Genomic DNA, 24065 nt, shown 5'->3' on the forward strand with positions numbered 1-24065 from the left:
AGGACAGGACAGGAAAGAAAAGCATTTCCACCTTCAGCTTCTTGGGAGAATGGTGGGCGATAAATGTAATAAAATGAGAGAGTGGGAGAGAGGGCTAAATCTCAGAAATCCTTAAGGCTGACCTCTTAGGGGAAGTCTAAAGAGGAAATGGAGTCTCCTTGGAGGAAATGAGACTTTGCAGGGAGATAACGGGGAGGCGTTGGGGGGCGGGTGTGCCCATGACAGAAGTCATAAAGAAAAGCACCCAGTTCCTGGTTTTCCTGAAAGACCGAAGTTGCAACTCTGAGGCAGAAGCCATTGGCAGACGCTGCTGGATAGCAGTGCCAGACTCCTAATATTGGGTACTCCTAATATCCACAATAGCCTCCTAATATTCGTGACCCCCTGGACCAGAGCACACTAGGCCCTCCTGTCTTCCACTGCCCCCCGCAGTTTGGTCAAACTCATGCTGGTAGCTTCGAGAACACTGTCCCACCATCTCGTCCTCTGTCGTCCCCTTCTCCTTGTGCCCTCCATGTTTCCCAGCATCAGGGTCTTTTCCAGGGAGTCTTCTCTTCTCATGAGGTGGCCAAAGTCTTGGAGCCTCAGCTTCAGGATCTGTCCTTCCACTCAGGGCTGATTTTCTTCAGAATGGATAGGTTTGAGAGGTTTGATCTTCTTGCAGTCTATGGGACTCTCAAGAGTCTCCTCCAGCACCAGAGTTCAAAAGCATCCATTCTTCTGCGATCAGCCTTCTTGATGGTCCAGCTCTCACTTCCATACATCACTACTGGGAAAACCAGAGCTTTAACTATACGGACCTTTGTTGGCAAGGTGATGTCTCTGCTTTTTAAGATGCTGTCTAGGTTTGTCATTGCTTTTCTCCCAAGAAGCAGGCACCTTTTAATTTGATTGCATATGAGGCGGTAAATCGTATATCTTCTCACCAGAGTTTTGATGAGCGCTGAAATCTGTTGGCCTCTTGCTAGCTTCTGCAAAAGAGAGCTCCCGGCTGCTGTTGCAAATGCAATTACCAGGTCAGTAAAAAGAAAAACCTAGCAGATTTAAAATAAAAATAAAAAGCCCTGTGGCTTCTTGTGACTCGTCTCATGCTGGAGGAGGAGGAGGAGGAGAGGTTTCACTTCTCAATTCTCTGGGGAAGCCTCATCCCTTTCATGCAACTGTGGAGAGAAGCGGCAGAGCAGGCTGGGCAGATCTTGGCTGAGCACAGACAGTCCGGACCTGAATGGAGCCTGTGGTGGAGGATCTCAGCCAGCTGGCAGGTAAGGATGGGAAATCTGCCTGCCCCAAAAGCAGGTTGAGAGGGGAAGCACGGAAAATGCTGTGGCATAGTGGTTAGAGCAGGGGTAGGCAACCTAAGGCCTGTGGGCCAGATGCAGCCCAATTGCCTTCTCAATCCTGCCTGCGGATGGTCTGGGAATCAGCGTGTTTTTACATGAGTAGAATGTGTCCTTTTATTTTAAATGCATCTCTGGGTTATTTGGGGGCATAGGAATTCGTTCATATTTTTTTTTCAAAATATAGTCCAGCCCCCCCACAAGGTCTGAGGGACAGTGGACTGGCCCACAGCTGAAAAAGGTTGCTGACCCCTGGGTTAGAGTGTCAGGCTGGGTCCTGGCAGACACGGATTCAAATCCTCCCGCGGCCTCAAAGTTCTTAGGGTTGCCATATTTCATGTGACAATCCAGACACATAAAATAAAATAATCATCGTTGTTGTTGTTGTTGTTATACCCCACCCATCTGACTGCGTTTCCCCAGCCACTCTGGGCAGCTTCCAGCATATATAAAAACATAGTAAAACATTAAACCTTAAAAGCTTCCCTATACAGGGCTGCCTTCAGATGTCTTCTAGTCAGACAGTTGTCTATTTCCTTGACATCTGATGGGAGGGCTTTCCACAGGGCAGGTGCCACCACCGAGAAGGCCCTCTGCCTGGTTCCCTGTAACTTGGCTTCTCACAGTGAGGGAACCTCCAGAAGGCCCTCGGTGCTGGACCTCAGTGTCCGGGCAGAACAATGGGGGTGGAGACGCTCCATCAGGTCTACTGGGCAGAGGCCGTTGGCAGAGTTGTTGAGTTTATTCTGCAAAATCTCAAAAAAAGAGAAGAAGTTTTGAGCTATTTTCCCAGGCATCTAAGCTATTTCCGCCTGGGCAATGTTTACAAGGGTCGAATCCCATCTGTGTCTGGGAAATTCCAGGTGTATGGTAGCCCTAACTGCAGTGGGCAAGTTATGATTTGTGCCTTGATGGATAACCTAAGATGCTAAGGCAGTGAAGGAAAGAATGAAAATAATGTTGCCGAAAGGAGGTTGTAAAGGTATAAAGTCGAGATGGCCGTGAAGATGTGTGAAGGAATTTGCAGGCACCAATAAATGAACCCGTGGCCTTGGTCTCGCTCACTCCCTGTCTGGGATGTTGCCTTTTGCTTTGTGCAATAAGGAAGGCCTGGTTACAATTCTGCTTGTTGCAAGACTTAATTTCCACACATGTGCAAAGCTAAGGTGGGGGAATGCCTCTGTAGGAGCCCGAGCAATTTATCCACCTGCGGACTCCACTTTGAAGGGTCCCTTCATCGGACGCCACTTGGCCCCAAGTGTTTATGTGGTCTTAAGCATCGCAACTGAAGGAAATCCACTGTATGACTTTGGGCCGGTGACCTCCCTCACAGGGTTGTTGTGAGGACAACGTGGAGAGGGAGAGAGCTGCAAGAACTGAATGTTTCAGAAGGAGATTTCTAACTAGCGATATGACGATCAAGGACAGATGGATTGATGGGCTGATGGGAGTTGTAGTCCAGAACATCTGGAGGGTGCCAGGTTGGGGGAGTCTAGCAGAGCCTCAGTGCTGCCCCTGGGCATTTCGTGGCGACGTTCTCTTTCTCTTCTTTTGCAGCCATTTTGGAATCTGACAGTGACTCCGATTCGGAGAAAGATGAAGACGCCGAGGTATGTGGGTCCTTTCATTTTTTTAAAATTCATTTTTAAAATATTTGTATATTTGATACAGTTTCAAGCATGAAAACTTAAAACCATACAATAAAAAGCACACAAAAGGTTTTTTTTGAAAATAAAAAAATAAGCTTCTGGTCCTCATGGGGAAAGAATGGGAAATAGGTGTCAGGGTCTGGTTCTGGAGTGAAGCCCCAGCAAATCGTGACTCAAAGAAAGTCCTGTTCTCACAACCATTCACTGTGGCTTTCTAATCACTCCCACTGTTTTGCTTCAGAGGGCAGCACTTGAACCCGTGCATTCAGATGATTAGAAAGGAGAACTTTTTGACAGTAAGAGCTGTCCAACAATGGAATAGACCACCTCCTTCCTTGGAGGTTTTTAAGCCGAGGTTGGGCGACCCTCTGTCAGGGTTGCTTTAGTTGTGATTCCTTCATTGCAGGGGGTTGGACTGGATGACCTTTAGGGGTCCCTTGCAGAATTCTATTATTCTAAATTCAGGGGGGGGGACAACAATTTTGAAGTCTGCATGAGCAGATGTGCTGAGGATGGAGGTGGTGGGAATGATTGCTTAGCAAAAGCAACTCTGCTGGCAGGATTGGAATCGGAAACATCAGTGACCCAGAAACATTTGTTCCCTTCCATCTTCCAGGAAGCGGCTGCTTGTCAGGAAAGGGATGAAGCCAAGAAAAAGCTAGCCGAATTTGAGTATGGTAAGCATGATCTGTTGGGGTGTTAATGCTCCGAGCCCCTTATGCTCAGATTGCATAGATGTAGAAATCAAACTCTAAATCCCGAAGATGCCACAGTCTCTGCTGATTCTCATTCCAAGGAAACAAAACCTGCTGAACGCTCGGAGCAGGGGACCCCAAACTAAGGCCCGTGGGCAGGATAAGGCCCGAGGGACTTGTTTATCCTGCCCGCGGCAACCCCTGCCGCCCGCTCTTACCGGCGCTGCACAGTGCAGCTGCCTACTTCTGAGTCGGAGGAGCACCGGAAATAACTTGTGCACATGCACAAGCATTATTTGCGCATTCGCAAGTGTTATTTCTGGTGCACATCCGGGTCAGAGGAGGCCCGTGCACATGCACACAAGCTATTTCCGGTGCTCCTCCGACCCAAAAGCATGCCGGAAATAGCGTGTGTGCACGCGTATGGGCACGCGCTCCCAGGCCCTCCGGCCCGCCGCGTGATCAGCACTGGAGACACCAGCCCAAGGTGCGGTAAGTTTGCTGACCCCTGGCCTGGAGCCTCTCGCTGCTCGGAGATTGGGGGGGGCGCCTAGCTGTGTCCTGCATTTCCCGCTCCCAACTATTCACAGTGGTGAACCTCGGGGATGAGAGGGGGCGATTGCACCCGTGTCCGGCTTGTGGGCATCTCACAGGACTCTGATCGGGCGTTTTGGGAACCGGGTGCAGAACCAAGTCCCAGGCATATGGGATTTGTGGATGTGCTCAGGACACTTCCGTTGTTGGCAGTGGACAGTGGGCATAGGATTCCCTATGCAGCCTGGGACTCACAACAACATGACTCATGACAACATTTTGGAGGTCCCAGGTCGCAAGGTGGTTAAATTGCTCTCAACTAGGACCAGGGCCTTTTCAGTACTGGCCCCGATTTGGTGGAACGCTCGGTCACAAGAGACTAGGGCCCTGTGGGACTTGACGTCTTTCCCTGCGGAAAGATGTCAAGTCCCGCAGGGCCTGCAAGACAGAGCTGTTCCGCCTGGCCTTTGGTTTGGACTCCGTCTGACCCTTATGTTTCCCTCCCCTTATGGTTTTGATCTATGGGCTACTTTTAAAATGAGGCTGCATTTTAAATTGCATTTTAACCGGTGTTTTAAATTGCCCCCCCCCCCCCCGTTACTGGTATGCTTTTACTGTAATTTTACTGGTGTTAGCCGCCCTGAGCCCAGCTCTGGCCGGGGAGAGTGGGGTATAAATAAAATTATTTTATTTTTATTTTTATTATTATTAGTGGGGCAATAAGAGGCAAGACTATCAAACTTTGGAAAGCTGGTATCATTGGATCAAGTTCACCAGTTTTATCCAATGGATTAAACAGAATAGTTTTAATGTGTAAATTAATATGGTTTATTTGTTTGCTTGGTTGTTGTTGTTGTTAATTGAATTTGTATACCGCCTTTCATCCGCAGATCTCAGGGTGGTTCACAACACCTGAATAGTTTAAATAAATGTGCAATTAATGGTTTCTGTTTTGAATTTGATTGTGTATTATTATTGTTATGTATTCAATGGCCTGTGTTGGCCTGAGCTTGAGTCTCCACTAAGGATTCTGAGCTCCTGTGTTCTGATTATCAATACATGATGTCCAATCACAGAACATTTCCGGATTTGGGCCTCTGCCATTGGCCCTTGAACTCTGAGTCGTGATTCGCAGCTTGGAAGTTTAGACAGCCAATCACGTTGGGAGTGGGAGCGGCCCAGGCTTTCAGGAATGTATATAAGCAGTTGCTTTGCCCGCTTCCCAGTTATGTAGTTCAATAATGGTTCTTGCCTGGTGGGAACCCACCTACACTTCAGTTATCTTCCTTAGTGGGTCGTACAAACTGCCATTCTGAAGGATGCTTTTTCCAGGGTAGGCTCAGGGGCATTGAGGATCAATTTATGTCACCAAGTGGGGAAAGTCTGGGGAAACAGCTCTAGAGATGATCTTCAGCCTTTCCCCTCCTTTCATTCCCAGCTTCACAGGCTTTGCTCGCTGAGCTGTCCACCCTGGAAGCAGAGTATGAAATCGAGAAGTCGTGCCGAGAGCAGGCAGAAGCCTACGCAGCCCAGGTGAGACAGGCGAGCTGGTGGACATGGCAAGGCATCTAACCTGGGGAACAGCTGTAACTCAGGAGTCTAGCCCTTGTTTTGCATGCAAAGAATCCCTGCTCCAATCTCACATACAGCAAATGGCTTTAGATACCTATTTTGTTGTTGTTGTTGTTGTTGTTGTTGTTTAGTCGTTTAGTCGTGTCCTCCTCTTCGTGACCCCCTGGACCAGAGCACGACAGGCACTCCTGTCTTCCACTGCCTCCCGCAGTTTGGTCAAACTCATGCTGGTAACCTCGAAAACACTATCCAACCATCTCGTCCTCTGTCATCCTCTTCTCTTTGCGCCCTCCATCTTTCCCAATATCAGGGTCTTTTCCAGGGAGTCTTCTCATGAGGAAGCCACAGTCTTGGAGCCTCAGCTTCAGGATCTGTCCTTCCAGTGAGCACTCAGGGCTGATTTCCTTCAGAATGGAGAGGTTTGATCTTCTTGCAGTCCATGGGACTCTCCAGAGTCTCCTCCAGCACCAGAATTCAAAAGCATCAATTCTTTGGCGATCAACCTTCTTTATGGTCCAGCTCTCACTTCCATACATCACTATTGGGAAAACCATAGTTTTAACTATACAGACCTTTGTTGGCAAGGTGATGTCTCTGCTTTTTAAGATGCTGTCTAGGTTTGCCATCGCTTTTCTCCCAAGGAGCAGGCGTCTTTTAATTTCATGACTGCCGTCACCATCTGCAGTGATCATGGAGCCCAAGAAAGTAAAATCTCTCACTGCCTCCATTTCTTCCCCTTCTATTTGCCAGGAGGTGATGGGACCAGTGGCCATGATCTTCGTTTTTTTGATGTTGAACTTCAGACCATATTTTGCGCTCTCCTCTTTCACCCTCATTAAAAGGTTCTTTAATTCCTCCTCACTTTCTGCCATCAAGGTTGTGTCATCTGCATATCTGAGGTTGTTAATATTTCTTCCGGCAATCTTATGGTAATTCTAGCTTGGGATTCATCCAGCCCATATAGCATATATTCAACACAAAAAGCAGAGACAATTTGTTGTTGACAAAGCACAGCTGGACATAGAAAGGGTCCCATTACCTTCAGTAGCTGAGGGCCTCATCAAACCTAAATCTGGCCCTGTGTCTCCTGCAGGATTGAGTTCCATAGTTGAACTCTTCCTTTTATCTGTCCCGCAAGACACCTCGGTTTGCAGCCCAGTCTCTGAGCCACCCTTCCACCACGGCTTCCAAGATCATCCTGGGCTTACCTTTGCCATTGCATCTCGACTCCTGCAGGTGAGCAGAGAGAACAAGAAGCTGAAGCGCATCAGCGCGGCTTTGCTGCCCATGCTCACCCACCTCCCGGCGGACCTCATCGACCCGGGCAACGAGGAGGAGATCCCCACTGAGCAAGTCCTGGATCCAGTGAGCCAATACCTGCAACAAATCAAAGGTGAGTCGGGTTGTCACTTCCCCTCTGGCTCAAAGGCAACCAAGGGGAGCTGCTGCTGCGGGGAGAGATCTGGGCAGGGACTGTACAAAATGCACTGATCCTGCAGCAGTGGAGAAGACCAACCTTGGAGGGAGAGAGGCAGCTTCCTTAAGGATGGAGAGGCGGCGTTCAAGAGATGCCTCTCATAATAATTTATAATAATAATTTATTATTTTTACCAAGCCCATCTGGCTGGGCTTCCCCAGCCACTCTGGGAGGCTTCCAACAGAATATTAGAATGCAATAGTCTATTAAACATTAAAAGCTTTTCTAAACAGGGCTGCCTTCAGATGTCTTCTAAAAGTCTGGTAGTTGTGTTCTCTTTGACATCTGGTGGGAAGGTGTTCCACAGGGCGGGCGCCACCATCGAGAAGGCTCTCTGCCTGGTTCCCTGTAACTTGACTTCTTGCAGTGAGGGAACCGCCAGAAGGCCCTCGGTGCTGGACCTCAGTGTCCGGGTAGAATGATGGGGGTGGAGACGCTCCTTTAGGTTTACAGGACCTTCAGGTATACAGTGGTACCTCAGGTTAAGTGCTTAATTTGTTCTGGAGGTCCGTACTTAACCTGAAACTGTTCTTAACCTGAAGCACCACTTTAGCTAATGGGGCCTCCTGCTGCTGCCGCGCCGCCGGAGCCCAATTTCTGTTCTTATCCTGAAGCAAAGTTCTTAACCTGAAGCACTATTTCTGGGTTAGCAGAGTGTGTAACCTGAAGCGTATGTAACATGAAGCGTATGTAACCTGAGGTACCACTGTACTAGATCTCACAACCCCTTCGGTGCCCAGCTGCAACACAACAGCCCTGCAGTGCTGTCCGAGGTTCTGATAGTTGCTGCCACTCCCCTCCCACTTGCTCTAGCATTGCCGGATGGGAGGGGATCTACTGTTAGAATTCCTGCTCCATGATTGCAGTCATGGGACTGTTGTCTTTCACATGACCATGTATGTTTTGACTCCACAGAGTGGGAATTGACGGAGACAGGATGTTTGTGTTCCTGTGTTCCGTGAAGTGGTTCTGTTGTCCTTTGTTCTTTTTCTCTTTGCTGTCTGATGCTACAGAGAGAGGGAGCCATATTGCAGTGCTCCGTGTGTGTTTATATGTAAATAAAAGTAGATTAGCCAAAATGCTGAGGTCTGTCACGTGAACTGCGAAGACTCTGTGGATCCCTAAGTGTGCCGATATCTGTTGGCATCAGTTGCTGTGGTGTTCGGGCTGAAGAAAGCTTTTGAAGCTCCCAAACGATTGACCAGGAGGGAGAGAAAATGTTAGTCATGCATGTGTCTCTGCCAGGGTCCTACTCAAGTGTAGGCTGAACTCCTGACACCTACAGGGCAGAACTCAGGTCTTTCAAATTTCAGCAAATTTGGTGCCCCCTACCTCTTGCCTTCTGTTCTGCACATGCAACTGTGTGTGTGTGTTTATTCCTGCACTGCAGGGGGTTGGACTTTCAAAGCCATCCACGTTGGTGGCCCTTGCTGCCTCCTATGTCAGGGAGTTCCCCTGTTTAACCATGCAATGTGTGAAGAAGAACTTTCTTTTACCTGTCCCGACTTTTCCAACTTTCAGCTGCCAGGAGGTGAAGTCGAGGTGGACTCTAGACACATATAAAAACGCTTTTTGAAAAATATATTGAATTTGCCATAAGCTCACCATCACCATCTAGTGTCACATTTGTATAATGCACTTAAAATGTTTTATTTTCAGCTGTATGGCTGAGTCCCAAGAGTCTGTCCTGTGGTCTGGCTGCTAAGTTGGCTGTTATGTACTGAGTTGAATAGGATCCAAAAGGCAGCAGTCTGATTGGTCCTAGAACAATAGGGTCCAGAATGCAGCAGTCTGATTGGTCCACAGGAGCCACCCAATCCAACTCCAGGTGGAAATGAATCTGCAACCAGATTGGCCTACAGGAGAATCCCGGAATTAGCCAATCACGTGCAGCCCATTGTGTAAATAATGTATATAAAGCAGACATTCTGGGGGAACTTCCATTCCTCCTCACCACTATGAGCTGAATAAAGAGCATGAAATCCGCTCTCGACTCCGAGTATATTTCATTGGCGACAGTCTCTCCTCTAAGGAGCCAGCTTCCCTCAAATTCACCTTTCCCTTTCTCCTTCTTTTTTATCCAGACCTTCAAGCGAAGGTTTCCCTGCTGCTGGATGAAAAGAAGGAACTGGCCGTGCAAGTGATGGGGCTCCAGGGTCGGGTCCAGCAGCTCCAGGAACAGGTATTGTGGGTTACTCCATGGGCACAGCCAGGATTTATGTTAGCAGGGACAAGACAACCACCTGTCAGCGTCCTCTGTCTGACTCTGTCTAGCAGATCCGGAACGAAATGCCTCAAGAGCAGCTGTTTTAAGTTGCTTTCTTTTGACCCCCCAGTCAACTCGAAGTCAAGTTTCGAAATGTTAGAATGGTTGTAGAACTATTGAAATGTATATAACTGAAAATCATAAATAAAAATGAAACAGAAATGAAACAGAAGCAATATCTCCTTTGTGCAAAGGTGGAAGAAGAGCAGTTTGAGAAGCAATCTCTGCAGGCTCTGGTGGTGGAACGCCAGAGGGCTTTGAAGAGGGTCAAACGAGGTGAGTTGTGGGGAAAGGTCACAGGAAGAGCCTATTCTTGCACCCAGAGCTGCCTCCCTTCCTGAGCTGGCATTTACTTCCTTTTCCCCACCTGGTCCAGCACCCTCTTCTCGCAGCAGCCAGCCAGATGCCCATTATGGGAAACCCGTGAGCAGGATCCAAGTGCGAAAGCTACTCTCCCCTCCTGTGGTTTCCTGGTATTCAGAACTGCCCCCAACTGTGGAGTCAGAGCTTCCAGATGAGCTACGCATTTCCATCCTGATCTCTTCGCAGGGAGATTAAACGACGTTGGCTCTTTGAACTTGCATTCATTCCCATTTGTTTGTGGGGAGGATAGAGGAAGTTGCACCCAAGCAAATGTCACTCAAGCCGAAGTAAAGTGGGAGCTAGGAAGGAGCAGCAGAGTCGACACAGAGGGCATCTCAGCCTCTGCTCGTTCCAGGGACACACACGCCTTTCCCTCCCCAACCTTCATTTGATTCGCAGGTGATTGATGTTTCTTCTGCCCTCACTCTCCCAGTGTCCCGGCTACTCACTGAGGAGTATGGCAAGGTGTCCCAACAGCTGGATCTGGAGGAGGAACTGAGGCAGCAAGCAGAGACCTTTGCCCGCCAGGTAGGAATTCAAGGGGCAAGCATTTCTCCACAATACCATGCTTCATTTTCCTCTGGCAACCATGAGCCTGTTAGAATTCCTGCTCCGTGATTGCAGTCATGGGATTATTGTCTTTCACATGATGGTGTATGTTTTGACTCCACAGAGTGGGATGTGATGGAGACAGGATGTTTGTGTTGCTGTGTTCCGTGAAGTGGGACTATTGTCCTTTGTTCTTTTTCTCTTTGCTGTCTGATGCTAGAGAGAGAGGAAGGCATGTTGCAGTGTTCCATGTGTGTTTATGTGTAAATAAAGTAGATTAGCCAAAATGCTGAGTTGCTGAGGTCTGTCACACGCAAGTTGCACAAACTCTGTGGATCCCTAAGTGTGCCGGTGTCGGTTGGTATTGGTCGCTGTGATGTTCGGGCTGAAGAAAGTTTTTGAAGCTCCCGAACGATTGACCAGGAAGGAGAGAACATGCCAGTCGGGCATGTGTCTCTGCCAAGGTCCTACTCGAGTGTAGGCTGAGCTCCTTACAGAGCCAACCACGTGATACAGCAGCAAAAAAAGCTGGTGCTATTCCAGGCTGCATCAATAGAAGGCTAGTGTCCTGATCAAGGGAAGTCATAGTACCACTCTATTCTGCCTTGGTCAAACCACACCTGGAATACTGTGTCCAGTTCTGGACACCACAATTTAAGAAGGATGTTGACAAGCTGGAAGGTGTTCAGAGGAGGGAGACCAAGATGATCAAGGGTCTGGAAACCAAGCCTGTTGAGGAATGGTTGAAGGAGCTGGGTACGTTTAGCCTGGAAAAGAAGAGACTGAGAGGAGATAGGAGAGCCATCTTCAAATATCTGAAGGGCTGTCACGTTGAAGATGGAGCATGTTTGTTTTCTCCTGCTCTGGAGGGTAGGACTCGAACCCATGGCTTCAAGTTACAAGGAAGGAGATTCCAGTGAAACATCAGGAAGATGTTCAACAGTGGAATGGACTCCCTCAGAAGGTGATAGACTCTCCTTCCTTGGAGGTTTGGAAGCAGAGGTTGGGTGGCCATCTGCCATGGGTACTTTAGCTGAGATTCTTGCATTACAGGGGGTTGGACTAGATGTCCCTTGTGGGTCCCTTCCATCACTCCTATTCTACGATTTGCTACTCTGGACCCCAGGAAGCTGACCGGCAGTCACTCAATGTTCCTCATGGCTTATTTGAGATAAGGGCTCAACTCTAGAAGTGACTGGTTCTAAATTGCAGCTCCTGCTCTAACCACTTAACTCCCACCCCCTTTTCTCATGTCACAGATGCTGGTGAAGCAGAAGGAAGCCAACCGGCAGAGCATGATCTTGATGCAGAATATTGGGCCAGAGACCCAGCTTCTCCAAGCCATGGAGGAGGTGGCCAAGATGACCCGGGAACTGGAAGAAGCCCAGCAAGAGCACCAGGCTAAGGTGGGTTTGGGCCTCCACCTGCCCAAGGACCTCAGCAGAGACTGGTTCCTGCCCTTTCAATCCATCCATCCATCCACTTTCTTTGTTTACAAATTTATTCATTTGGTTTTCCAGTTTAAATTTTTACAGAGATATACCAAACATAAATCATAAAAATGAGATTCCAAGGAATCTCCTGGATTTCCATCCTCCCCTTTGTGGGTCATATTAATTAATTAATTAATCCTTTCCTTCCGCATCTTTTATGATACTCCAAATCCTTCACCTCTTCCATTATGTCCAGAATTCAACCTTAAACTACAAGTGCTATTCCAATCCTACTAACGATTTTAACTGTTTGCAATGTTCTTTAAGATAAGTTATAAATTTCCCCCATTCCTTATTAAAATTCTGGTCTTCCTGATTTCTGATTCTTCCAGTCATTTTAGCCATTTCAGCATAGTCCATCAACTTGATCTTCCATTCTTCTCTGGTAGGGACCTGATCTTCTTTCCATCTCTGGGCCAGTAACATCCATGCAGCCGTGGTTGCATACATAAATAGTCTTTTCTGTTCCTTTTGGATTTCGGCACCTAGAATTCCTAAAAGGAAGGCTTCAGGCTTTTTAACAAAGGTTGTTTTAAACATTTTTTTTCAACTCATTATATATCATTTCCCAAAATTCTTTTACTACCTTACATTTCCACCACATATGATAAAAGGTGCCTTCTTTTTCCTTACATTTCCAGCATCCATTCATTTTCTGTCCAGCCTGCCTGTTTCGCAAAGAAGCCCAGGACATCAAACACCAGAGCTGCAAAAACATTGCAATTAAAAAATATTAATGAATTAATTGATCTCATTTATGGATCGCTTCCTGTAATGGCTTGAAGAATGCCCAGGAAGGCTCGTCTGACTTCTTCATTATATATCTTTGTTGTTGTTGTTGTTGTTTAGTCGTTTAGTCGTGCCCGACTCTTGGTGACCCCCTGGACCAGAGCACGCCAGGCCCTCCTGTCTTCCACTGCCTCCCGCAGTTTGGTCAAACTCATGCTGGTAGCTTCGAGAACACTGTCCCACCATCTCGTCCTCTGTCGTCCCCTTCTCCTTGTGCCCTCCATCTTTCCCAACATCAGGGTCTTTTCCAGGGAGTCTTCTCTTCTCATGAGGTGGCCAAAGTCTTGGAGCCTCAGCTTCAGGATCCGTCCTTCCAGTGAGCACTCAGGGCTGATTTCCTTCAGAATGGAGAGGTTGGATCTTCTTGCAGTCCATGGGACTCTCAAGAGTCTCCTCCAGCACATATATCTTTAGGCTCCAGGAAAAACATTCCACTTCTCCCAGGCTTTGGGCTAGTTAAGCAATCTATGGCATTTTAAACTGGGGGGCGGGCAATGTTTTCGTTGGTTACCATGGTGTACATTTTTGTGTTTTTATATTGCAAACCACCCTGTGATCCTCGGATGAAGGGTGGTGTAGAAATTTAAGAAATCATAATCATATGAATATAACACATCTCAAAGCAATCTCATAATGCATCTTTAAAAGTGCATAGATCAGTTGTATATGTAAAAACCGTTAAAATAGTTGCACATATTAAAACAATTAAAAACCATTACACTTTTAAAAAAACCCCACACAAATATAATTAAAATTAAAACATTCTTTAAAACAATTAAGAAAATCTAAAACGTGTAAAACCCTTAAGAACCCTTAAAACCAGTGCTTTTTTCTGGGGTGGTACGCAGGGGTACGCATACCCCTAAACATTTTGTGAATCTTTGTACTTTGCTCCATTTACTGTATTTATTTTTCCTGATTTGAACTACAAAATGGTGATTTGCTTGAGTCAAAAGGAGAGTACCCCTAAATGGTGTGGGGGTTTTTAGGGGGGGGGGAATCACTGCCTAAAACTGTTTAAAAACAGACACACAGCCTCACAGATAATCATATGAAGGTTGCCGGGAACAGAATCTTTCAGCCATCAAATGACTGAACAGGAAATGTTTTAAAATTACAGCTTAATGTGAATATTGAGAGAGGCAGACTCCCTTCCTCAGCCTTATCGGTTTAGACTGGAATGTGGCAGGGAGTTCCAGAGGCCAACTCTGCAGCATCTGAAGGAAGGACTGTGTCTTGTCTTTCCTGAATCTCCTGCCCATCTGCAGAGGTATCTGGTGAACCACAGCTGGCCCAGGACATTTCGCTGCCTGGGCAAAACCCAACCCAACAATCATAGAATTGTAGAGTTGGAAGGGAACCCCAAAGTCATCTAGTCCAACCCCCTGTAAGGCAAGGAATGCTTTTTCAGAAGTGGTGATGGGGCAACATCCTTAGAGGGTCTCTATCCCTGTTGCCCCTCTCAGCATCTCAGCTTACCTCACCTTGCCTAAAGGGGGTGGGGAGTGAGTCCTGAGTTCAAGTGTCGCCAGGAGGAAAGCCTCTTTCCTGGCCCACATCCCTCTGATGTCCTGGGGAAAGGGGCTTGGCTTTGGGCTCCCAGTCTGCTCACGTTGCTCCTTGCTCTCCAGGTGAAGGACCTGGAGGCCCAGCTGCTGGGACGGCCGCAGGCGGAAGAACTCCACAGGCACCTGGCTGCCCTGGCGGCAGCAGAGGAAGAGAAGGTCCGCCTGGAGGAGAGGCTTCGCCGAGCAGAGGAGAGGAACACGGCTCTGGAAGAGAGAGGTACGGCATTTTCGGTTGCATGGATTAGAAACACAGGATAGGCTATGGTATAGATACAGCCTGTCAGAGATTCTTTCGCTGCAATGATGGCATGGCAGGGGTCAGGCTGGATGACCTTCGGAGGTGCCCTCCAAATTTACTCTTCTGTCATTCTGTGATTCTACGACTTCAGAACCTCGCGATCCAAAAAAGATCAACATATTACTTAAAACTCATTTTCCACAAAATAAAATAGACAAAGTGTTTAAGCCATTCCAATAATAAAGAAAAAAAATAACATTAATCTTTACTCTCACCTCAGTATCAGGAAATAACAGGTACAGTCACATCCATTTTTTAAAAGGAGTATTTATAAAGCATCAGCTCCTAAAGAATACCAATGCAATGTACAATAAAGTGATGAAGATGTCATTTTGCTTAAAGAACTTCCAAAGCCACTTTCCCTGCATTGCTGTACTGAGTCATTCTGCCGTGCAGCCAGCCTCTCTCAGTGTGTCTTTCTGGAGGGAGTTGACCCCATTTTATTTTCCCTTTCCAGTTCTTCAAACTGCTGCAAAAGTGCAAAACCGTTACGAGGATTGCGGTGGGTGGGTGACATCACAAGGATTGGCCAATCAGTGCCATGCACAGCCACACACAGCCTTTTCAAGGGCTGCCACCCTGCAGAAAAACAAAACAAAGGCCACCTTCTTTGTGGGGGCCTGAGACCCTGCCTTTCTCCTTGCAGTGAAATCCCTGGAAGAAGAGGCGAAGGCGACTGGGACCCCGTCTCCCAAAACATGTCCTGAGGCTCCCCTTCCTCTTCCTCCTCCTCCTCCCCCTCCCCCTCCTCCTCCTCTCCCTCCAGCATGTCATGTCCCAGTGGAGTAAGTATCATTTGCCATATATTATTATTATTATTATTATTATTATTATTATTGAAATGATTTTAGAATGTTGTATCATTTTACTGTTGTTAGCCACTCTGAGCCCGGCTTCGGCTGAGGAGGGCAGGATATAAATAAATAAAAATATTATTATCATTATTATTATTAATAATAATAATAATAATAAACTTTATATGCTACTTGAATATAATAAAAACCATCAAAGCGGTTGAAATGGAGAGCGAAACCATAAGCTTATCAATAAACACAGATAAAAGCAACTGTTCTAAACACTTGAAAACAATGTTTTTTTCTTAAATTGTTTTTATTACCGGTAATTTTCCAATAAAAAACATCCAATTAATATATCAAATCTTAATCCAATTAAAATAAAAAACTAAAATAACAAAGACCAAATTATCATCCAAATTATAATCATTAATTTTGGGGGGATTCCCATAGTCTGGACCTTGAAGCGTAGCTCCAAATCTCAATCCTACCTCTCCGTGTCGTTTCAGTCATGTTCTCCGGTTCTCAATCATGTCGGACATCATATATCCTCGCATCCATCGAGTACAGCTTTATTTGTATATATATCTTTTCTCAACTGTCTTTTTGCCAGCGCAGCTTCCTGTGGCTCCATTCCAATCCTGGCTGATGAGATGAGCCTGTCCAGACATGCAGAATTTCGATCTGTGCTTTAATTGAAAACAATTAAAGCACAGATAAAATTCTGCATGTCTGGACAGGCTCATCTCAACAATGAGGCGACCCGAGGGTCATCTAGTCCAACCCCCTGCAAGGCAGGAATCTCAGCTTAAGCATCCATGACTAGGGCTGCCATATGTCTGGGTTTTCCTGGACATGTCCGGGAATCGCTCAGAAAAGGAGGATTTTTGGTGAATTGGCAAAATGTCCTGGAAAACATGGATGTCTTTAAAAAATCATTTTAAAAATCAAAGAAAATCCCCAAATGAATTTTTTTTTGGGGGGTGGAGATATTCCCCAAAAATAAAACTCCCCAAAAGAAAAGTTCAACAACTTTGTGTCTGGATTTTCACTTTGGGGAATATGGCAACCTTCTCCATGGCAGGTGGCCAGCAGATGGCGGAGTGGAGAGACCAACAGCATCATTGTTCTACCTGTTATGGGGGTTGGACTAGATGGCCCCTGGGTGTCCCTTTCAACTCTCCAATCATGCAATTCTATGATTCCACAGTTGGAAGCAGCGATTCTTCTGAATCCCAGTTGCTGGAAACTACGTGCTCATGTTCTGGTTTCCCATGGTGGGCACCTGGTTGGTGTTGTAAACAAAGTCTGCCCTTTTCCCTTATGGGGTATCCAAGAGCCCATATAGAGTCCTTACATGGGTTCCCCATTGGTAGGAGAAAATAACAGAGGCCAACCAGAGAATACTGAGAAGCAAAGCAGCTAGTAAGCCTGATCTTTATTGATCTGTTGCAACAGGGAGCTCCCCTCACACGCAGGAGGAACCCAGAACCAAGGTGTGCAAGCCCTTATATAGACTTTTGAAATTGCCATCCTGTAGATCAAGACCACCCCCCAGACACATCATACCTACATCACAGAAAGGGCGGTCTACAGCAGAAATCTGAGTGCCTTGTTCACCTCCTGTCTGCCAGGTTACCTGTTTAATGGTCACTTGATTGGATTGCCTGGGAAGCCTGGCCAGGCTTTTGTAATGATTAATACTTAGTTCCTGGGCCAGGTCAGGCTCACACCCTATTCATATCTTAAATGTGCCCTTAAGACAAGATTTGTGAGGAAAGAGACAATGGGGAGGTTAATTGAGGCCAGTTTGGGAATCAAAAATGGTTTCAGGTCGGTCTTCCTGTGCTGATCTATGTATGTGCTTGGTTGGTACACTTATGAACATTTAACATATATCTAAGACCTCAAAATTCCTATCACATTGGCCACGGTAAGACCAGGATGCTGGGCGACACGGACTATGGGCCTGATCCTGCAGGGCTCTTCTGATGTACCTGGACCGGTCTTAACTTTTCTTCTTCCGTTCTTCCATCTCTTCAGCCCCCTGATGGCCCTCAGGCAGAGGAAGGGAAGGCAGCAAGCAAAACGCAGTAAGCGGATCAGGGAGGGAGGGAGGTTTTGGGATGCGTCCCCCTCAAGCACTTACCTGTGCTGAGCTCAGCTGCAGGGCAGTGACCCCGTAGCCAGAAGGTGTCTGGATGCGACCAAGGAAACGGACTGAGGTTGAATCCTGACAAGACAGAAGTACTGTTTTAGGGGGACAGGGGGCGGGCGGGTGTGGAGAACTCCCTGGTCCTGAATGGGGTCACTGTACCCCTGAAAGACCAGGTGCGCAGCCTGGGAGTCATTTTGGACTCACAGCTGTCCATGGAGGCACAGGTCAATTCTTTGTCCAGGGCAGCTGTCTCCTAGCTCCATCTGGTATGCAGGCTGAGACCCTATCTGCATGCGGACTGCCTCGCCAGAGTGGTGCATGCTCTGGTTATCTCCCGCTTGGACTACTGCAATGCGCTCTACATGGGGCTACCTTTGAAGGTGACCCGGAAACTACAACTAATCCAGAATGCGGCAGCTAGACTGGTGACCAGGAGTGGCCGCCAAGACCACATGACACCGCTCTTGAAAGACCTACACTGGCTCCCAGTACATTTCCGAGCACAATTCAAAGTGTTGTGCTGATATTTAAAGCCCTAAACGGCCTCAGTCCAGTATCCCTGAAGGAGCATCTCCACCCCCATAGTTCTGCCCGGAAACTGAGATCCAGCGCCGAGGGCCTTCTGGAGGTTCCCTCACTGCGAGAAGTCAAGTTACAGGGAACCAGGCAGAGGGCCTTCTCGGTGGTGGCGCCCACCCTGTAGAACGCCCTCCCACCAGATGTCAAAGTGAAAAACAACTACCAGACTTTTAGAAGACATCTGTCACGGCTGTGATTCCCCCATTGCAGGGGGTTGGACTAGATTACTTTTGAGGGTCCCTTCCGACTCTACAATCCCAAATTCTAAGCCAAGCCCTCCTGCTTGAGGTAAAGGTAAAGGGACCCCTGACCATTAGGTCCAGTCGTGACCGACTCTGGGGTTGCTTCGCTCATCTCGCTTTACTGGCCGAGGGAGCCAGCGTACAGATTCCGGGTCATGTGGCCAGCATGGCTAAGTCGCTTCTGGCAAACCAGAGCCGCACACAGAAACACCATTTACCTTCCCGCCAGAGTGGTACCTATTTATCTACTTGCACTTTGACCTGCTTTTGAACTGCTAGGTTGGCAGGAGCAGGGACCGAGCAACGGGAGCTCACCCCATCGCGGGGATTCGAACCGCTGACCTTCTAATTGGCAAGTCCTAGGCTCTGTCGTTTAACCCACAGCACCACCCCCTGCTTGCGGTACAAGTCTCAAACTGGTGATGGGGAAGGAGGCCCTTTGAAGGAGGCCCTTTCGGATGCATCCAGGCTCCCTGGGATGGGGAAAAGACTTAATTGCTGGGTTTTTACCTTTCACCCCATGAAAAATAAATATCCCTACAAATATGCCTTTTCCCTCTGGGCAGTAGCAAATTCCTGCACCGATGATGTGAAATCGAAAGCGGTGGAAGAAATGATGGCCAGGATCAAAAGCGGTGTGGTCCTGAGGCCAGCCAGAAAGGACACTGGGGACTTCTCCAAGGTAAAGAAGCAGAGTGGGAGCGCAGAACATAAAAATCTGCCTTAATCAGAGTCATTGGCGCATCTAACTCAATGCTGTCTACCCATATTGGCAGCAGCAATCCCAGGTTTTTCGTGTGAGCCTCTGACTATTATACAATTCAATCTGTCTTCAGATTGAATTGTATGTTCCTTGTAAGTTCCCTTGAATCCCTCTTAAAAGAATAAAGACTCCACAATCTTATTCAAAGCCAATAAAAGAAGTTTACTTACATCAGTTCACAGTTGGATTCCTGAAGGCAGACTTAGTTACAAATATGTACATGTGGATCTACCCCATATGGGGGAATAATCCCAGTGCTTCTGCAAGTTGAGAGCTAGCAGAGCATTCATAGCTAAAAGCTAGTCAAACAAAGGAGGTCAAAAAGAGAGAGGTGTGCTGCATGACTCGTCCTTTTTGTTACCTGGACAGGTAAGGTCAAGCCCACCTTCTATCACATGCAAAAGGAAGGATGCTCCAGCCAGGAGGAACAGGAAGTTTCGAATGGCTGGACCAAACATTCCCTCGCATGTCTTCTCTAACATTACAAGGAATGTTGTACTTGACCACCTCTCATGGATCACATCCCACAGCCCGTGGTTCTTCTCCTCTTTCGCCTCACAACAGCCCTGCCAGGTAGGCTAGGCTGAGAGGAGACAGCGTTAAATAAGTCGGAGTTCTTGTTATTAATATACCAAAAAAAAGCACACCAAGCACTGAGACCAATATAAGTTTCAGTAGTGGGAGTGGTCCCTACTTGCAAATCAATAGTCAAAACAAAAACTACAACAAAAACTAATCCAATCAAAAGTATGTACTCTGACAAGGATTACAAACACAAACAGAGATTACAAACTCAAACTCATAAGGATATGTATAACACAATAATTTGTTACAGAATTAAAGATAAGAGTTTATGAGTAGAGATAAGTTCATATTAGTCCATAGTCAGAATCTACGTGAAGATCTGAGTTTCAATCCTTGAGCAGAAGTCAGAAGTCAATTATGGATCAGAAACCAGGACAAGGCCCTGTTTCGATGTATTCACCTTCATCAGCTGGAAGTATAAAATATTACATGAAAATACATTTAAATTCCGAATTATCATAAATTATAAAACAGTCATAAATCATAAGACAGTATTATACAACATTTGTTTCCTTACCTAATTCTTAAGGGGTCGTGTAAGTTTGAAGAATTCGTATAAATATATCCTGTTATTTTCTACATTTCTCAGAGATAACAACTGAAAATAATGAATATTAATAATGATTACATGTGTTGAATCAAATTAAATACTCTGAGGCAGCATATAATCATATGGTTTCTCACCTAAGTATGAGAGGAGACAGTGGCTGGCCCAAGTCCACTCCATCAGCTTCCTTGTGGAGTGAAGATCTGAACCCTGGTCTCCCCTGTCCTCAAGGGACGCTCTAACTGCTACTCCACACTGCCTCTCTCCTTGGAGGAGGAGATGGGAGCAAGTTATTTCCTAACGGGCTCCTCATCCATGTCTTCTCCACCTGCAGGCAGCCGCCGTGAGCAAGCGCCGAAGCACCACGATGGAGCTGCAGGGTCTCCTGGTAAGAATTGCCTCTGTGTGTGAATAATAATAATAATAATAATAATAATAATAATAATAATAATGGGTGGGGTCCAGCACCACAACAGCAATGCTGGCGGGAGGCGTGCCTTGGGTCATTTAATAATTAACCAAATACATTTGGCCATTGATTTGCTATTTATTAACAACAACAAAGAGCAAACATAGAAAAGGGAGAGAGACAGAGACAAAGAATTCAAACCATAAAGCATCAAAGGCTGGAAGGACAAATAATAATAATAATAATAATAATAATAATAATTGTACCCCCAGTCACTCTGGGCAGCTTCCAACAAATTATAAAACATCACACATTAAAAACTTCACCATACAAATAGTGGTTAATTTCCTTGACATCTGACAGGAAGGCGTTCCACAGGGTGGGCACAACTACTCAGAAGGCAGTTCATCAAGTATTTACTAATTCAAGGATTCCCTAATCATAAGGATATAAAAAAAATAATAGAAGTAATTGCTCCTGTAAGTTCCATTATTGTTGAGAATAAGGGCTATATATATTCTTAAATAAGGGACGCGGGTGGCGCTGTGGGTTAAACCACAGAGCCTAGGTCAGTGATTTGAATCCCCGTGACGGGGTGAGCTAACATTGCTCTGTCCCTGCTCCTGCCAACCTAGCAGTTTGAAAGCACATCAAAGTGCAAGTAGATAAATAGGTACCGCTCCAGCGGGAAGGTAAACGGCGTTTCTGTGCGCTGCTCTGGTTCGCAAGAAGCGGCTTAGTCCTGCTGGCCACATGACCCGGAAGCTGTACACTGGCTCCCTCGGCCAATAAAGCAAGATGAGCGCCACAACCCCAGAGTCGTCCGCAACTGGACCTAATGGTCAGGGGTCCCTTTACCTTTACCTAATTTTTCATTAATAGCAATCCAATGGAGGTCACACTAATACAATGCCAAATCACAATACAATCAAAAGAGCCAATTAAACAGTTCCAAATTAAACATTTTTGGATAACTTCCCATGTTCCAGCTATCAGGAGTTGATGTTGTTCCTTGATCCTGCGCCCATTTTCTTAATTAATTCCGACCTTCTCAGGCTCAGAGCGGCACCAGGAGACCGGTGCGGAGATCAAGCCGACGTCAAGGCAGCCAGAGGAAGCTCACAGACAACCAGCTGGAGTCCATCCTGCAGAGACGTCGCCGGATGGTTGACTGCCCAGCGCAGAGCCAAGTCCCACAACTGCAACCTGTCGTGACCACAAAACACATCACGTCCGTTGGAGTTTGGGAGGCCAGGGCAGGTGTGCTCTCTGCTACAGACCCACATCCTTCCACAAAGAGCTCTGGGGATCTTGGCAAAAGTCCAACAGGTGGGCAAGTTTCTTGCTGAAACCGGGGTGGAATCTAGACACATATTTAAAAAACGTGAAAATACTTTTTTAAAAAACGTTTTGAAAAATATATCGAATTTCCCATGACTCAGCATCGCCCTCTAGTGTTGCATTTGTATAATGCACTTAACAACACATTTAAAATGTTTTATTTGCAGCTGTAGAGCTGAGCCCCAGCTGCCCTCGTCAGCCAGGAAGGAACAAGGAGCCCGGTCCCCGGCAAAATTGCTGTCCCTGGCTCCTCCTTACTTTTGCCAGTTGTTGGTGAAAAGTGTCAAGATGCTGTGAGTCGCCTGAGGGACTTGGCAGTGCCAGATTACCAAATAGGTATTGGTCTATAGGCACGCGGCAACAGATTAAAATGATATGGATTTGAGCTTGCAAGAAAATTACAGAAACGTATTAGGAGATAATTTGCAAAGGGGCAACTGAGATTTTGACTGCCTAGGGGCCTCCACAGGGTTCAATCCAGCACATTAGGAACAAATGGTTAACATGTGATAAGTAAGACAGCCTGCGGTCAACATGGATGTAATTAGGACAATCTTGCAATAAAAATATAGTGCTTATACATCAATAAATTTATATGGGGGGCAGCTTTTGGCCATATTTGCACAATGAGTAACATAGGAAGTGGAATGATAATATGTTATTAAGGTAAATGCGATATGCTAGGGGTCAGCAAACTTTTTCGGCAGGGGGCCAGTCCGCTGTCCCTCAGACCTTGTGGGGGGCAGGACTATATCTGGGGGGGGGGTGAACAAATCCCTATGCTCCACAAATAACCCAGAGATGCATTTTAAATAAAAGGACACATTCTACTCATGTAAAAACACACTGATTCCTGGACAGTCCACAGGCAGGATTGAGAAGGCGATTGGGCCGGATCCGCCCCCGCCCCCAGGCCTTAGTTTGCCTACCCATGAGATAAGCTGTAAACTCTGCTTGCTCTTTGCAAGTGTGTATCAATAAAATTTTACTATTTCACCAATTTTGTCCAGATCATTTTATTTAAAGGATCCTGGGTTTTTTAATCTCTCACAATGACCAACATCTCTTTGTTCTCTAAGGTGACCCTGGCAACCTGGAAGCTACAATCCCACCATGTTCAGAGGAAGAGCCTGCCCTCACTCAGTCGCAGCTCAGAGTAGCGCCCCACAGATGAGCAGAAGCAGCCTGAAACTATATTATGAGGCTGCCTGTATTGCTTTGATTCGGGACTGGATTAAATTAGAAAATGCAGATTTGCTAAACCTTGAAGGACATGATAATAGATTGGGATGGCATGCGTACTTGTGGTATGACAAAGGGAAAGTGCACAAAGGATAACCATATAATTAGGAGATCATTTCTAACAGTCTGGGAAAGATATAAAGATTAACGAGAACAGAAAACTCTGTAGTGGTTGTCGCCAATAGAAGCAATATCAATAAAAAATAATAATAATAAAAGAAAATGGTTTACATATAGAGATATTTTAATAGAAAAGGAAGGGACATTAAAACTGAAAGATTTTGAAGAGATTCGTGAAAACGTTAATGATTGGTTGCAGTACAGTGGTACCTCGGGTTACAGACTCTTCAGGTTATGCGTTTTCAGGTTGTGCCTGAAATAGGTTACTTCCGGGGTTTGGCGCTCGCGCATGCGCAGAAGCACTAAATTGCAACTAGCACATGTGCAGACGCGGCACTGCAAGTTGCGAAAGCTGCAGGTTGCGAACATGCCTCCCGCACGGATCACGTTCGCAACCCAAGGTTTCACTGTACCTTCAATTGAATGAAGTATTTAAAGAAGATAATAAGAAAGGATTTAATTACACTCTATCTAGTTTTCAAAGAGAAATTATAGAGGACAATATAGAGGTACAATATGTTGCTCAGAGTAGCACCCCTTCAGATGAGCAAGATGATCACGCTCACCTCAGGGAGTCGGGGTCCCCCCCCCCGAAACAGCCTGCAAGTCGCCCCATCTCCGGGAGCCATTTCCCCAGCCTCTTGCCAATGGCAAAGTGATGAAGACAACCACAAGATAAACGCAAAGCAAATTGT

General features: G+C 46.5%; 1 protein-coding gene across 7 annotated transcripts; it reads left to right on the forward strand.

Annotated features, from left to right (window-relative positions):
- Window positions 1-1128: 1128 nt before the first annotated feature.
- On the forward strand, window positions 1129-23473 carry LOC310853001 (shootin-1-like). Of its 7 annotated transcripts, none has more exons than XM_083757133.1 (16): window positions 1129-1262; window positions 2895-2947; window positions 3603-3663; window positions 5654-5748; window positions 7024-7180; window positions 9349-9446; window positions 9725-9806; window positions 10327-10421; window positions 11702-11848; window positions 14356-14509; window positions 15237-15375; window positions 17428-17477; window positions 18930-19045; window positions 20593-20646; window positions 21723-21996; window positions 23088-23473. In XM_083757133.1, the coding sequence occupies exons 1-16, from the start codon at window positions 1226-1228 to the stop codon at window positions 23180-23182; spliced, it is 1707 nt and encodes a 568-aa protein (XP_083613259.1). In that variant the 5' UTR covers window positions 1129-1225; the 3' UTR covers window positions 23183-23473. The 7 variants fall into 7 exon arrangements, with proteins under 7 accessions (XP_083613259.1, XP_083613260.1, XP_083613262.1 ...); XM_083757134.1 differs by having other exon boundaries at window positions 18933-19045; XM_083757136.1 differs by lacking the exon at window positions 20593-20646.
- Window positions 23474-24065: the final 592 nt, after the last annotated feature.

This window comes from Podarcis gaigeae (genome assembly GCF_964106915.1).
Source record: "Podarcis gaigeae genome assembly, chromosome: 9".
Classification (NCBI taxonomy): Eukaryota; Metazoa; Chordata; class Lepidosauria; order Squamata; family Lacertidae; genus Podarcis; species Podarcis gaigeae.

Coding starts and splice junctions, on each gene's coding strand:
- LOC310853001 (XM_083757133.1), top strand. CDS start 1,226: ATGGAGCCTGTGGTGGAGGATCTCAGCCAGCTGGCAG. Junction 2,948..3,602: donor AGAAAGATGAAGACGCCGAG/GTATGTGGGTCC, acceptor TCCATCTTCCAG/GAAGCGGCTGCTTGTCAGGA. Junction 3,664..5,653: donor GCTAGCCGAATTTGAGTATG/GTAAGCATGATC, acceptor TTTCATTCCCAG/CTTCACAGGCTTTGCTCGCT.